The 17,435-nt window shown below is 37.6% G+C and overlaps 1 protein-coding gene across 7 annotated transcripts in view; it reads right to left on the bottom strand.

Moving 5' to 3' along the window:
* TAB3 (TGF-beta activated kinase 1 (MAP3K7) binding protein 3) overlaps positions 1-17,435 on the bottom strand; it is a 44,721-nt gene that overhangs the window by 12,404 nt on the left and 14,882 nt on the right. For 4 of the 7 annotated variants that reach the window (XR_012838774.1, XM_075774633.1, XM_075774636.1 and 1 more), the window contains exons 2-3: positions 4,643-4,831; positions 158-1,610 (exon numbers count right to left, since the gene is read on the bottom strand). Coding sequence is in view for 6 of the 7 variants with exons in the window: in XM_075774633.1 (XP_075630748.1) it covers positions 158-1,610; positions 4,643-4,744 (1,555 nt within the window). In the remaining variant the exon portion in view is untranslated. The remainder of the gene's footprint in view (positions 1-157; positions 1,611-4,642; positions 4,832-17,435) is intronic. The other 3 variants (XM_075774649.1, XM_075774644.1, XM_075774666.1) reach the window with 3 other exon arrangements.

The raw sequence follows: 17,435 nt of genomic DNA, 5'->3' as shown, positions 1-17,435 counted from the left end.
TTTTTAAAAAAAATGAGAACAGACTCCTCATTAAATGATTTTTAGTGCAATTTCTATTGTTCTGTGTACAGGTTCAAAAATTCTCACTTAGTAAGAAGCAAAATCAAGCTGAAAGTGCATTTGACAATAATAAGAGTTTGTAGGGTGAGACATTTACCTTGAGTGTAAGCATAGTCATCTGATCCAGAACTAGAACTTCTCTGATACTTATGGCTTCCTTTTTCTCCTCCAGATCCTGGGATTACAGAAATAGGCTGAATAGGTTCCGGTGCTGCAGAACGCTCTTCTTGGTCCACTAAATTTAAAAGATTCTCAGTCGGTGCTCGACCTACTGTGATTTTAAAAATGGTTGGGTTTGGCTGAGATACCATTACCCGAGGAGACTGTGTTGGTGCACCTGTAGGTCCAGTTGGTTGAGTGTAGGTAATATATACTGGATTAACACTAAATGGAGGTTTGGGTTGACCCGACATACCTCTTGATGGAGAGCTCGAAGGAGGAGTAGTGGCTGCATACAGCTGGTGCTGGTTTCGCTGAGATGGTTGATTACTTATTGGTGAAGGACTTCTGTTCATTGCAGTCCCAGGTCTTTGTGGTGGCTCAACTGTAATTTCTATTTTATTCATGGAACCTTTGGATAAACCAGGTCCAGCAAAAGAAGGAAGATACGATACAGAGTGACTGCCTTGTTTTTGGAAAGTCTGGGATGCTTGCTGATATGGATGGGGTGGGACAGTTGAAGGACTAGGAGGCATGAAAACATGTGAACTTTGATGACCCAGCTGAGGAGGCTGAACTTGGTGTTGAGGAGAGCCAAAGGGAGAGGGACACTGGGATGCCGGTGGTGATCGAAAAGCTGACTGAGGGATCTGGGGTTGTTTAGGAGAATACTGAGAAGGTTGGTAGTTCTGTTGATGAGGATACACAGGTAGAGGACGGGGAGTGTAATGTGGAACTGGGCCCTGTGGCGATGAATGCCACTGTGTATTCTGAGGAGTCTGTCGTCCTGAAGAACTTTGAGATGTTTGTCTTATATAAATAGAGCCAGGAGTCCCATAAAGATTGCTTGGAATCTGTGGAAGAATTTGTAGAGCTCTGGGTACACTCTGTCCAGAGGGGAGGTTTTGTGATACTGTAACAGTAATGGGATTTGTACTGTACCGAGGTATGTGCATATACGTGGGAGGAGGGCCTTGCATAGCAGACGTGTTCATTCCTGGTTGTACGGAAGATGGCTGTGGAGGTGGCTGTGGAGGAGGAGTAGCTGCATTTCTATTCTGGTCATTCATGAAAAACGGATTGTAACTAGGAGAAGCTGCCACAACAGCGGGAGCAGAATGTGGTTCTTGAACTAAGCATATCAGCTGTTTACCTGCTGTGCGTTGTGGATCAATATGTCCATCGCTTGAACTGTGTACCAGTGTACGACCACCATTAAGTTGAGCTCCATCCCCTGCATGATAGCTGGTATGAGGATGAATACCCAGATTAATGTGCAAAAGGCTATTTCTATTCATTCTGGTGTCATCAGGGCTATGGTACTCCATATATAAGTATTTGCTGCTCTCCTGTGCAAGGACTCGACAACAGGCATCTAGGTTGTTGTTGTTCTAGGAGTAAGAATGGACAGCTACTATTGTCAAACAGCAAAAGAAAAAGCCACTGCTCAGCATTCAATAAGCATTCAACTGAAGCTGCAATCAAGCCTAGCTTGAACACAACTAAGGATAATATTTCACAGACAAATTTTGAAATAAAGGTAATACCTACTAGGTCATAGTATGCAAGTAGCACATAGCTCACGTTGCATCTAGCAAAATAATGGTAACACTAGCTACAGTATGACATATTAAAACAATCAAGTTCAGTTTTGGGGAAAGTAACGGTTAGAACTCTTGGCATCTTCTAAAAGGAACAGGTATGTACAATTGACTACTACTACTAACACAAATCAAATCAAACTAGATCAAAATTGCTAACTATGGGAAGTCGAAACAAAAATGCAGATGACTTTTTAATGTTTACATATGTGTTTACTGTTTTCACCTTTTTTTTTTTTTTTTTTTTTTTTTTTTTTTTTTTTACTGTTTACCCAAATATTTCTCTTTACCTGACAGTTTAAAAGCCCAACATTTTAAACCAGCTTCTCTGGTAGAACAGAATTTAATGCCTTACAAATGAAGTCAGAATAAGTATTGCTTGAAAAAGTACTGGCAATTCCATAAAGCACCTTACAATTCTGACATAATTTCAACTGCCTTTAAGAATTCCAGGCTCAAGGCTAAAAAAAGGTTTATTCATACATACATCAGTGAGGAAACCAAATAACCCCTGTAATTGTTTGATTTGTTCTGTGGTGCCAGCAGCTGAAACTATACAGACAATAAATTATGAATCAATCAAAAGTATAATGGGGAATTCCCTTTTCTTCATTCCTCTCTCTACTCATTTTAGCTTAATCTAGTCTTGTTTAAAGAACACGAATGACAGCTTTTCCAAAAGAGTAAAATCACTAGAAAGCATTCCAGATTGTGGTTTTAGTCTTTTTTTTCTCCTCAGTTTCTCATACAACAGCCTCTATCAGCTCTGGTTCAATTTTTGAAATTGAACAGTAGTTAAAGAAAAAAAATTCACTTTGAGTCAAGTTCAACTACATCTGGCCCTCAGCACCCTTTGTTACATGTGATCCAAGACTGGTAGCTTTTGTGACATACAGCACCTCCTACCAGAAGCGTGTACATATTTATACATACACCCATACATCCCTGCCTGCCTTAGTGTGCTAAGATTACCATTCTAAGGAATATACATTAGTAACGATTTCACTTCTATTTTAAACACTATCACTATATAAAGTTTGTATACATATTAATACTCATGTGGCCTTGCAATACAATTTTCAACAGCCTATCCAGTTGCTTGAAAAGTCACAGTTACATTTCTTTGCTAAAGGACTGATACCTAGTCAGTCTTAATACTAAAATGAAGATGACTTTCCCAAAGTTTCACATGATTTCAGACAAACACACATATTCAGTGTCTCTTCAGATGAAGACTTACTACCAAACATGACAGAAGACAGGAGAGTCCAGCACTATGTATGGCTCTCACACTATAGATACTTCTCCCTGACTACTTCCCCTTCATGCCAAGCTCCCCTTCTACATCCCAATGGTCAATGGGGATATCCAGACGTATCACAGAAAAATTTAAAACCAGAACATGTGGAAACCAGACCTTGTAATAATAACCAGCACCACAGTGCCAAGACAGCAGTCTCAAAAAAGTTAACCGCTACCATCAGCCACTTTGCCATCTACAGGACTTCACAAAGAGTCCTCAGCTTCCTTAGGTCGCTTCATCAGTGTGGAGGTAAAGAGAACATTGATAGTACAAGCCCTAATCTGATTTCTCAGGGTATGGAATGTATTTATCATTCCAAAGGACTCTCAATTTTTAATAGGTCCAAAACTCACACTGATTTAAATCTAGAGCATGTATTGCAATAGGTTAATTGAAACCAGCTCGTTTATCTCAAAACATATATAAAGTGGGTTTGGAAACAAATGCTACACTTAAAAAAATGACAGATATTTGCAGTGTCATGCTAACTAGCTATACAGAACACCGTATTATAGATATAGAACACCATATGCTTCTGAAGCATTAGGGGTTCTTTCATTTTATCAGTTTACAGATGTCTATGACTTAAACATAGTTCATCAAAAGGATCGTGTACTTAACAGTACAGAAGAGACGACTATCAGAATAAGTAAAGCTTTATACTGCAGGGCTTTATACTTACCTTAAAGCAATTCATTTGTATTTGTATGGTTTAGAAGACACACAATGCAAAAATTACAGCCACAGTTATAAGTAAACCTACTCTTCTGCCAGGAGCAGGTAGGATGCAAATACAGCTTTGCTACTTTCATACGCAGCAGTTTATGGATTAGGTTCCACTTTAGCCACAGTCACACAAGGCCAAATCAGATCTTACATGTTTCTATTCCACTCCCGAATCTTCCCATTAACAGAATGTATTCCCAGATGACCACGACTTTGAAAAACGATTGTGTGTGGTCCCTTATTATCACTTTCAATTTGTGATTTTAGATGAAGGTGGAAGGAAGTAATGGAGAAAAAACAAAAACAAAACAAACACCCCTACAACTGTCACCTGACTTGGAAAAAGTAAAAATAAACCTTCGGTCAGCTGTGGCAAAAAGATGCTATGAAGACAGAAAGTCTTTAGATTCTTAGCTAAAGCCAGTACCTTATCTTGGAAGAATGAGCCATTTTTTGCTAAAATCTTCTCCAGTATACGTAAGCTATTTATGTAGCCATCATTAATAATCATCTCATTAGCCACTTTCCTTACTCCCTGTATGCGTACAGTCACAGGATAGCCGCATAGACAAGGAAGAATAGTCAGTGGAAAAACCTCCACAAATCTAAGTGAAGAATGATAAAAATCTTTGTACATAAAAGATAGGACAAAAATTAAAGCAGTGGAGTCTTAGACCCTTTCGAATACAAAACAGAAGAATGAAAATCTATGCCTTATGTATAGTACTAAAAAGAATTTTCATACTACAAAAATAAAATAGACAGACTCTTAAATTAAAATTCTTCACCATACCTGAAGCATGCACTGAGATAGCACACCTTCAGGTATCTCAGGGAAACGTTGTCGGAGATCCTGGAGTACCTGCATGTCGAGTTGTTGACTGCCCTGTGCCATGCCAGATTGATGATGTTTCAGATTACCAAGAAGTGGAAGTCAACAGGCCTTCCAATGATTATGGTCTTCTGAGGCTTCTGGCATTTTCTGTAAGAAAACACAATCAATTACCTTTTAAGCCATCACAACAACTCTCCTTCCTTCCCCAGCTGCATGTGTAAAAGAATTACTGTATTACATTTTTAGATATGAAGAGAGACAATAGGTTAAACACAAGAGTGGGAATCATTACTTCTCAAATTCTAATATTAAAACACTTAACGTATCACAGGTACGTCTACATGACATTTCACTGGAATGTGCCAGTTCAGGTCTTTACACAGTCCTATTGCAGTACCATGTAGGCATAACTTAATCTGACCTGCATAAAAGCAAATTGTTACATATTTACTTCCAGTGAGTTTCTGAACAGTTTGTAGAAAAGTCTGAAGTTATCACAAAATATGCATGTCTTTAGTATTTACAACATGCTAGAAATAACGGGCTGGAAAACTAAGTAGCACAATTATCCAAAAATACTCCTCTAGTAACAGGGCTTAAACTCTTTCCTCTTTACATCACTACAAATCCAAGAAGTTGGAAGCAATTTTTGTGACACACAACAAGAGTTACACAGAATTTAGAGAGTCCTTTTCAGGATAATGATGAGCATCTATTTAAGATTTTTGTAAAGCACCTATTATATTCATACTAACATGATTAGTGACAAAAAAACCTTCTATCCATTTCAGGATTCTCGTATTCAGCAGTGAAAAGATTCTATCTGAACTTCAATACCCAAGGACTACTAGAAGGCGAATACTGTCTGAGTCAACAAATGCTTTTCTCACTTGTGGCTTATGATCACAGCAGTAATCAACAGGTACCTGAAGTCTAAGTGAAGATTCACAAAGACTTTGTGTGAAAGTGGTGCATGACACAGCCCCTGTAATATACCTGTCATTGCTAAGCTTCAAAAACCTTTCCAACGTTAGTACTCAGTTGAACACTTAACTGCAGAGAATGTAGTGTCATGCTCAAAAACGGAAATGAAAGTCAGATACCAGCAGAGTTTGTATTCAAGTAATATATCAGTTACTCAAAGCCCCAAGTTTACATCATGCTTATCTCAACCTCAGTGCACTTGTGGGTGGTACCTAGTATACGTATTTATTACAGTCAGCTTTCACTTGTTAGCTCAACTTCTAATAGCAGTCTAGAGCAGTACAACAGATCACCACAGACATACGCATACCTTTATGCACTAATAAATTCCAACAGCTTCCTGTATGTTTCCTAAGAAAGTCTCTTAGTTTCATAGGCAAGAAAATAGAACATTTATCTTCAAAGAAATATAAACGGTCAGCTTTAGGGTAAAAAAGCAGCTTTGGTGGTTTGTTTGTGGTTTTGTTTTGCTTTGAATTACTTTGCCTATTTAATAACCACGTCTTTTTTTTTTTTCCTCTCTTTCTAAATATTATTTCCATAATAATGGAAATAAGGGGCATAACGACAACAACCACCACCACAACAAAAACAGAAGTCAAGTCCACTATCCGGCTAGTTTGTATGTGGACAGCTCTTAACTGACATTAGCATTCATTAAATAACGCATATGCTTACAGGAAGGCTTGCTCTCTGTCATATCTGATATATTCTAGTATCCAGTATCTGTCACATTACACTTTTTCCAAGATAAATGAGACAAGTTTAACAAACAGTAAGATACATGAATTATCCTGCTGTGATTTAAGAAATGCTACAATAAATTTACACTGTATAGTCACAATGCATTTCTGTCCACTGCAGTAATGCTGCAGATCCCTTTTCTTTTAAAGGGTAATGTGTTTCCACTGACTACAAGAGTCAGCTTAAACTTTGTATCTGCACTCACAGTAGGAGATCTTTCATAAAACTTTTTTTTCATAAATGACAAGTATCATACTCTGAAAGGCAGACCACCACAAGAATTCTCAAAGAAAACCTGACAGCAATCAAGCTGTATGTGTTTCTAGACAACTCTCCTTTTCCCAGGAGGCAAGGGATGAAGTGCAGTAATGGAGGAATACCCTACCAGAATAAATTGCTGTCAAAATCCCTGTGGAATAGCAATGACAGTATCTGAAAATCTGAAATAGAAGATAATAATTTTAAGAATTTCATTTGCATGAGCAAAAGCCTTTGCATCACTTCTCAATTCAAATGAAAATTCAAATGGATCTCCAGTCTGTTCAGCCATGTTGCATCATCAATACAGATGTTTTTCTACACCACTTTTATAATAATCTAAATTAATAATTTCTTTGATGTTTTTCTAGCAGTTCCTGAATATGTGTGGTGAGTAGAGGTGTAACACCCAAAGTAATTGACAGTTACTGGACAACTATGAATTTTATCAGAGTTCTCTTCTAAACACAAATAATGGGTAACCCATTTCCATTCTCATTTTCAAGAGTTGAAGCTTCTAGCCTTTACAGTTACACATATAGCCTTGAAAGTCTATAAGAAACCCGAAATAATTGCCTTGAGAAGCATGAACACACAATCATCCAGAACTCTACTGTGGAAAATTGTTATTTTTCAGCCCATACCACAAAATTCACTACTGCCATATCTAAGAGCCCAGCATTTTGTCCTGCCTATTCTGTTTGACCTGCCTACAACCAACTGCACATTTTCTGTTCTAAGCAGGCACAAACTGGCTGGAATACCATACCTGCTTCCCATGTTGCTCCACAGCACCAGGCAGGTGGAGAAGCAAGTTGTTCAGAGCACCAAGAGTTTACAGCGCAGACTAGACAGCTAAGACACTTAGACAAGAGCTCCTACTGAGCCACAACAGACTAGGAAAGCAATCCTTCAAGGCTTCTTTCTCTCACAGCATGCACAGGCTAAGGGACATCCCGAAGTGCGCTACACTAACAGCCTTATAATCACTGAAAGTTCACAGAGCAGAACACACCAAAACAACTCCTCAAAGTCAGAAAAAAAGCAAGCCACTTTGTCTGTAACTTTCAAAAATGAGGATACTGAAACTCCAGTTGTAAAGTATTTCAGGAGGATGGAATAAATTAACATCGTTACATAGGCAGTAGTTGTAATGGCAAAAACACAGGACATTGTTGCAGACTTGGTCCCGCTGTATTAACACAGAGAGATGACCTTGGGAGCCACTAGTAAATCTTGGGGATTATGCAAAGTGTGACTCAAGTCCTAAACAACTACACTAATCGGTTTTTCACACCTTTTACATGCCCAAATTATATGTACAGGAAAACAGTATCTTAAATTCAATCTTCTTTACTTAAGCCATTTGTGTACCTGGCAAGTTAAGAAAAAAGTCAACAATTGCATCAATCAACTGATGCCCCTTTTCTGAAAGAAAGAATAAAAAAGCAGAATTACTATAGTCTTGATACTCCCCACAGATGTGTTCAAATATATACAGAAGGAAATCCATTTCACTACTGTTATTTCTAAAGCACTAAATCACCTAAAATGAAGATACATGACTCATCAGTAATGAGATCCAAGTGAAAAATAAATTAAGTCAACACATAATACTATCTGGAAGTTTATAAATTATGTACTGGTGTACACTTATACACAATACACAATATTGTAGACAATAACAATGTATGCAGCAAGTAAAATAATTCCTGAGTGAATTTCCATAAAACAGGTTACCTGGAAGACAGTTGCTCAGGCCTCATCAATTTAAAGTTAATTGTAAAGAGCTTTATAGTAACAGTTGGGCCTTGAAGGATAAGAGGGAAAACCCAAGACAAAACACAATAATAAACAAATAAATTTATAAAAGCAACACCTCAAAGCCATCCTGCTTCTATATGTTTTACATAAATTCTTTCATCTTAAAAGATTATTTAAATCTTTAAAGGATGAGAAAACACAGATGGATTTAAGTAGAGTCAGGTAAAGAACCTCATTTTTTCCTCTGAATACCACACAAATGTAATTCTTAAATGTCATTGTCCTGACTTCTAATCAAATGCGTGCTGACACCTACAGATAAAATGTGGATTTATTGAATGGCATTCACATGAACTCAATGCAGTATTTTTAAAGTAATCTGGTTTTTTCTGCCTTGTTCAGCTCTGATCAAAGTGCTGAAGATAAATTTTGGCCTTCAGATTCATAAATGCAGTAGGAATTTTTTTTTATTTAAGCACTCATAGGGCAATTCCTTCAAAACCCTTGCACTGGACTGACAGGCTTTTAGCCAAAAGGTAGAAGAGGACTGAAGGGAAGCCAGCAAAGCTAGATGCTCTATTTTGTCTAAACATTGCAGGAATTGGAGTAGGAAGATACAATGAAATTTAGGTGGACAAAACAGTAAAACAATATCAACTTCTTAGTTATGGAATCTTCAGAACACAAAAACCAAACTTAACACAAACCAGTAAGCTGAAAGAAAAATTAACATATATAACATCTCCATCAAGCAAAAGTGACTTTGACTTTAGAGACATTTAAACGCATTTGCAGTAAATATGAAGTAGCAAATCCAATGTACAGTTACACAATCCAAACTCATCACAGTAATTCTTAATTGTTATCTGTTAATATATTTGCCAATACCAACAACTCCTTCCTGTTTATATTTGCTACTGGCATTTAGGCATAAAACTTCTGAGTAACACTGATATCAGTGCTACTCAGAACTTTGTCCCAGGTCTGAGTCAAACAGAAGAGCACTAACAGTCTGAATACCGTCCCTGAACAGGAACTTTCCTTATTTCTCTGCTAGTGAATAGACAGAGAACTGTGAAGAGTGAGGACAGGAACAGAGGAAGCACAAAAAGATACAAACTTCTAAAATTCAGTTTCATTGATCTAGATCCATACAGAATTTTACTTTTGGCAAGAATGTCAGTGTAAATAAAAATTAGATCATGTCCAAAAGAAAAATACAATGTTCTTTAAATGGAAGAACAATAATAAAAGCTTAACACTGATTTGTAATCACCTTACTAGAAAATACCATTGTTTTCAAAGTCATGCTAGACTAACTGGCTGCACAGCATGAGTTCTGAATCTGAGTGACATTTTAAATCTTTTGTTTTAAATTTATTTATTAAATGGAAAGAAGTTGTGAGTGCATCTTATGAATCCTATTCCTTCCTGAGGTAATTTTAATCCATGAGACATTTCTCTCAGTTTGGTTATGTTAGCTACAGTTCCTGAAATTACCTTTTCAGTTTTGTCACTGCATTTTTCCTACTTATTTTGCTGAAGTTGGTCTCAAGAGTAAGCCATTCCACCTTTTTTTAAAAAAAAATAAAATCTGCTCTAGTCTGAAAAGCCTTTGGAAGAAGAACACAGACCATTCATGTTTGAAACACAAAACCACCCTAGCATTACTAGACTTGCTCTACAAAGTAGTATTACTAAAGCATACAGCAAACCTTGAGTACGCAGAGTGCTTAGGAAGTAAAAAAGTTTTATATAGATCACAATTTTTTATGTATATACAATTGAAAAAATTAGTTGCTTATTAATAACATATATTAGGACATTCATGTTTCATGACTACTTACTTCTAGATTCCTATATTTAAGATGTCTTATAGTATGGAAATAATCCTACCAAAAAATCATCCAGGTACTGAACTACAGTGTTCTCCTTTACCAGGCACAGTGTATAACAGATTCTCTAAATAATCTATTATTTTCGCAACTGTGAAAATTATTTTATTGTTCTATTATAACAAACAGAGATTTAAGCTGAATTTAAAAGATTAGCCTACTTACTATAAGTATCTTCATTAAACCCTATGGCCCAAGAAAAACTGTGAAAACATTCCACTTTTCACAACAGTTGAACATCACCTCTTCCAGCTTCAGCACTCAAATTCAGCAACTATTCCAATGCATTTATTATTATTTGGAAATTAAAAGAAAAAAAAAGAAAAGAAAAAAAAGACGCAAAACTTGGGCAAGCTAAGTCCCTAGAAACAAAGAATATTCAGGGTATTACACATTTGTTACAGTTTCTTGAATGAAGTAACCCTATAAGCAAGGACTGCTTAGGGGCCAGGTGTCAATTTAGCTTCTAGAAGAGATGTGGACAAACTTCCACTGCCTACAGAGTGTTCTAGAGATTTGGCTATGCTCTTTCAAGTATGCCAAGACATACTGAGGCAGCATGAAAAAGCAGTGAGATCAGCTCTAGTGAGTTACAACTATATAGAACTGAACAACTTTACCTTTCTTTCCCACTCCAGTCAACTCAGCTGAACTAACTCAAGCTGCTAAACAAAAAACAAACAAAAAACCCCCAAACTCACACCACCCTCGCTCCAAAAAAACCACAACAAACCACCAAAAAACCAACCACCTACTTTTTCCTAGTTTAACAAGCTTACCCTGCACAATGCATGGCCTACTGAATATCACACCACTATGGAAAGGAAGAAAAAAAGGGTAAAAAGGGGAAACGGAGAGAGGGATACAGGACCAGGAACACCACCTCCATCTTTTCAGCACAGGTAAGCTAACTGATCAGTTAAAGACATAAAAAAAATGCACCTTCACCTGAAGCAGACTTAGAACAAAAGAACCAAAGCTGTTCTTGTATGAACATCACTAAATCAGGATGGCGGTTTTGCCAAGTGCTGTCAATACTGGAGTTAGAGAAAATGGTTGTGGCACTGCAAGAAAGCTGACTGTCAGCTGAGCTTGGAAGGTACAGCAAGAGGCCAGAACTGAAACTGTACTTCGAACTCCACGTCACTTCCCCACAGTCCATGTAATACTGTTCTCTACAAAAATTCTTTCTGAAAACTATGACGGGCCAACTGATTATAGGCAGCCAGCTCTTTATCACTGATATGATTATACTTTCTACATCTCTGTTGACGCATTGGTTACGTGCTTCCAAAGGTTAGAATACCCTCCATACGCTGCACGCCAATAGTAAAACATAAGAAGACAAGAAGGGAATTAGCTCAGCTGACAGATTTAGAAAGCACATTATTAGACAAGGTATTAATATCTTTTGTTTTTTACCTAGCACTGTGGTTTTAACAAATAAATATCATTTCAGCCGAAGTCTACATTACTAACATGAACACATCCCAATTCAACTTCTGTATTTCAATATTCAAGCAGATGTTAAGATGTGTAATCACCATGGTGCTTCCTGCAATGACTGCAAACATACAACAGAAAATCTGTTAAATAGCAACATTTTTGAAAATTAACTTGTATAAAACCATGAAATTTGAAGATGATGATTTAAACCGAGTTGCTTCACACAAAGGATTAACTAAGCAAAACCATGCTTTTAAACATCCCATCCCACACATACCTACTATTTAATAGGCATCTGCACCCAATTATAGCCTTATAAACGTGCCTGGCATGTGACCTGGCTGCAGCTACAACCATGTAATCTCACCTCTAATCCTTGAGCAGCCTCTTGAACCACTGTTGGCTTAAATTCAAAGGTGCCTGCAGTAGAATATTAAACTGACTATAAATGGTTTAAAGTGAGTATACTCTACTGATACTGGGAATAATAAAGAGAACAATTTTGTACGCTAAGTTTCCATTTATTTAACCCCTTAAATAAACAAAAACAATTGACCAATTCATGCCACAAATATGTCAGAACACCCACATCAATCCAGGTGGGACTTCGGATTGTTCTTGCAGCAAAGGCAGGAAAATACTTTCATGGCAGTGTGACACCTTTTAAAGATTTGCTAACTGGAAGATCTTAAAATCTCAGAAATATGAGAAACTAGATTGTTATAACAGTGCCAAGAGAGCAATTTTTCCTCACAACCATCTTCAGTCACACACTCACTCTGTTTAAACATGATGTATGACAATAAACAAGGATTACTTTTCCCTGCAACAGTCCAGCTAAAATAATTTTTAGGATTACATATAGCTAAGAACAACTCTCCCACCTCACCAATCACAATGACTACTTGTTACAGAAGCTTTTTTATTTACAGGGTGATACATCCCACAACTTTGGGACTGTATTGCTTCCCAGAGTGAAACATGTCAAACGTGCAAAGCATTTGACACTGTCCTGTAAGACATCCTTGTCTCTAAATTGGAGAGACATGGATTTGATGGATGGACCACTCAGTGGGTGAGGAATTGGCTGGATGGTCACACTCAAAGAGTTGCGGTCAACAGCTTGATGTCTAAGTGGAGACCAGTGACAAATGGCGTTCCTCAGAGGTTGGTATTGGGATCAGCGCTGTTTAACATCTTTGTTGGCCACACGGACAGTGGGATTGAGCTCAACATAAGCCACCAATGTACACTTGCAGCACAGAAAGCCAACCGCGTCCTGGGCTGCATCAAAAGAAATGTGACCAGCAGGTCGAGGGAGGTGATCCCGCCCCTCTACTCCACTCTTGTGAGGCTCCACCTGGAGTACTGCATCCAGCTCTGGGGGCCCCAGTACAAGAGAGACATGGAGCTGTTAAAGGAGGGCCACAAAGATGATCAGAGGGCTGGAGCACCTCTCCTATGAGGACAGGCTGAGAGAGTTGGGGTTGTTCAGCCTAGAGAAGAGAAGGCTCCAGGGAGACCTTATAGCAGCCTTCCAGTATCTAAGGGGGACTACAGGAAGGCTGGAGAGGGACTGTTTACAAGGGCATGGAGTGACAGGACAAGGGGTAATGGTTTTAAGCTGAAGAAGGGTAGATTTAGGTTATACGTAAGGAAGAAATTCTTTACTGTGAGGGTGGTGAGACACTGGAACACGTTTCCCAGAGAAGTTGTGGATGCCTCATCCCTGGAAACATACAAGGCATAGTTAATCATTCAGAGCAGTAACAGCAGCATGCTGAGCTCAACTTTAAATACTGACTGCTTTTCTTTTTCCATGTTGAATTTAGTATGTCTGTATGAACTGACAAAATGTCTTTAAATTCTGTTGTACATGTCTTTCCTACTCATAAAATCATAGAATGGTTTGGGTTGGAAGGGACCTCAAAAGATCATCTAGTCCAACCTCCCTGCTGAGGGCAGGGACATCTCCTACTACATCAGGTTGCTCAAAGCCCCGTCCAACCTGGCCTTGAACACTTCTAACAATGGGGCATCCACTTCTCTGAGCAGTCTGTTCCAGTGTCTCGCCACCTTCACCAGAGAAATTTCTTCCTTATGTCCAATATAAACCTACCACCTTTCAGTTTAAAACCATTGCCCTTTGTCCTGTTGCTACAGGCCTTGGTAAAAGCTCTCCCTCCATCTTTCTTATAAGCCTCTCTTGTATATTGAAAGGTTGCATCAGATACTAGTAAATGCTTCATTAGGAATTTATGGTTCTCTCACTCTATGGAACAACTAGAAGCAGCTCTTGCTACGTAAGAAAGCTACAAGAGAAGTCTTCAAGGCTGTGAGATAGTTCAGGAATGATGCTACCATACAACGAGTACTAACTTACAGAAGAGTTCTTCAGAATACTGAGTGAAGCTAAAAGCTGTGAACACAAGTGAGTTTGTATGCCTCACAGATAATCCTGAGATTATCACAAGCATCACGTTAGTACCAAAAGCTATGAGGACAGCAAACTGCCTTTCTTACCAGGACTATTATCTACAATTATTGACTGAATGTTTCTGAAACATAGGCTGTGGCTGGAAAAAAAACCTGCTGTGAACAAGCACACTGTCAGATTTCCTAATTCATAAACTCTAAGCATTGGCCCTGCTAAAAGCACTTCTATAGTGATACAAAGTTTTTTTTCATAGCTGTTGATAGGTTTTTTTGGCTGTTATATCCTATTTTGGGAATCAAAATGACCCAGAAAGGATACAAGAAAATATGAAACTGAGTATATACTATAAAGCATGGGAAAAGGTCTACTGCAAATCCATGGATCATAAACTTCAGCTTTTTAAGTATAGTCTGCTGTTCACATTACCAGGTTAAACAATCACTAGAAGCTGAGGTTTATACTAGAGAGAAACTTAGCTAACAAACTGCAAAAATACTAGACTACTGTATAATACATAAATTGTTCCAGAAAGTGAGCTTCCTTCTCAGAGATGTGAGATGAACATTTCTTGAAGAAGAAATGTCTCCGAGTATTGCTATGGAGGGAGAGTTATCTGCAGGTCACCACCAGTTTGAATCTCAACCAGCTCAACAGGAATTTAATGCTGTTCCAGCCTAAGAGATGTTTGATAGCTGCTACACAAGGTGAGCGATTCTAAGCATTAGCTCCTGCTCCTACATCACAAATGCATTGCTACGCTTTGAATTCACTTGCAAGACATTCAGAACAGGCTTTGTTTTTAAGATATATTTATTTACACACTGTCAAAATACAATGAGTCCTTCCACAAAATGAAACACTGTACTTACTTTTGCAAGTGTTCAGAGCAGTAAGTATTCACTAAAGCCAGAAGTTTCAAAAAGACTGAAGACAATAGTCATGATTTAAAAGAATATGAACCAAATTGTCATTTGGTTTACCACATAGAACTTGTAAAATTTCAGTTAACTACACTCATAAATCAACTGTTACACATTCAAATGGCTATTCACATAATTAGCCTGATTGTCTCCCTCACTTTTCTTCACCCTCCCACTCTGATTTGGGCTTCTCCCTATTAAAAATATTGGCTCTAAAAAACCCGAATTGTTATCAATAAATCTCAAAGAAACTACTGTCCATTTACAGACTAAAAGCAACATAATCACGTTAGTCATCTGAGCCTGTTGATATCTCCATAAAAGGCACACTTCATGCACTCAGGGCTATACTGGTTGAATTTTTAACCGGTTAATTGATTTACTTGGGCAGCTCAGCAATCAATTTCACAGTTAAGTAAAAGCTTGGCCACTCTCTCAGAGCCAGATGAAACTGTGCAAGAACTACAAAATTTAAATTCACTCCTTTTAGTCATCCATGCTATGAATTAGCCACAGGATGAGTAATTTATGACAACAGAAACTTTAAAAAGTAAAATTTGTTTATGTTACCAAAGAAAATTCAAACTATTTGAATTAAGCCATTCTTAAGGTAGAAAGAGAAGGAGAGAGTTTTAAATCAACTGTTTAAACATCAGGTTTCCTGCTTCTGAAATATCTTTGACAGACTTTTGTGATGGCTAGTAGTAATCGTGTCATAAAAAAGTTAAAAATGATTTCTCTGTCAAGTCTCTTGAGTTTTTATATGACAAACCTTGAAAATACTCTGTATTGAATACACGGATTGAATCAAGGATTTCTGCTTTGTTGATAACTGCATATATGGAAGAGCACTACAGGATAGGACGCAGACAATTTCTGTAACATATCTTGTCTTAAACTTTCACATTTTTCTGCATCAATAAGAAAATGATTGCAAAGCATATTTATACCTGTAAAGAAGTATTCATTTTCCTGCAAAGATAAAAGGAAATCATTCTATGATTCTATTATTCTAACTAGCTAATAAAGTAAGTTAGAAACTAATAAACTAAGTTAGTTTCAAATTAAATGACCTGTGTAAGTTTATTAGCAGCCCATATAACTGACAGCAGTGCTAAAAGCAACACCTATTGCAAAGACTGCCTGCATACTATATTCGCTACAACTCTTACACCCAAGATGACCAGTTGTGAAAGACAAGAAAATGGTACTGGGAAGCAGTAATACCTATGCAACACTGTTTCTGGCCTGACTACTACTAGCCTCTCCTCATTTTGGCCACATTAAACTAGAAGAAAAACCCTAGATTAGGAAGAAATAGACCTGAGTGAGGGGATGAGAAAACCTCATTTCAGGATCCCCAGCAAACAGATACTAATGGAGGATATGACTCTACACAGAGGAAACAGAGGAGGGAAGAGGACAGGCGCATATAAACGGGAACAAAAAGACAGAAATAAGGAGAGAGTAGTCAGAGAAACAAGGAACAGACAGGAGTCAATACAGAGAAATACAAAAGATCATCAACAGTACAGAGAAATACAAACCACATACTCCGTACACACTAGAAAATATCAACTTCTACTTTTGAAGCCTTGAATTAAGCTTTGGTGGCTTGACTTCATAAATTTGACGTGACCAACTACTATAAAATATGGTGGACAAGTTATGCAGCACGCCTGTCTTTTCTACCATTCCAGGAGAATTTGTTAAGATAAGGAACCGTAACAGGAACCTTGTCTATTAAGTGATATCTTCTCACAAGTCTTTGCATGAACACCCACCCATAAGGATGTCACAAAAGAGGTTACATATAACATATTAAGAGGTTACACATAATATCATGTTAATTGTATTTATCTACATATGTTTACTCCAATATAGTTATAATACATTAATACATCAAGGTTATCTATACTCATATGTGTACATCTATAGATGCTTGAGTGTGTGCCATAGTTGAGGAACTGCTGTACCCGATTTCCTAGCAAAACAGAAAAGACACCTTAAAATAAAAACATCATGTGCCAACAACACACACACACGTATGTGCATGTATACATATGTGTATATATAGAGATGTCATAAACCCTAGATTGAACTTTTTCCCCCTTTTTTATTTTCTGTTTTTTTTCTTTTCTTTTCTTTTGCTTTTGGGGGCAAAAAGGGAAGAGTGCCTTAAAACTAAATTTTTGTTTCTGCAACATAATTTGTGTTCGTTTAAGGTCATATTCATCTTCTCCTAACATTGTTTTAAGATTAGCTTAGCCCCAGACTGACTTTCGGGGGAGATGTGCCTCGGA

The sequence above is a fragment of the Balearica regulorum genome, chromosome 1, assembly GCF_011004875.1.
Source record: "Balearica regulorum gibbericeps isolate bBalReg1 chromosome 1, bBalReg1.pri, whole genome shotgun sequence".
NCBI lineage: Eukaryota > Metazoa > Chordata > Aves > Gruiformes > Gruidae > Balearica > Balearica regulorum.
The sequence above is the reverse complement of the archived record's forward strand: the minus strand, read 5'-3'. Positions and strand labels throughout refer to the sequence as shown.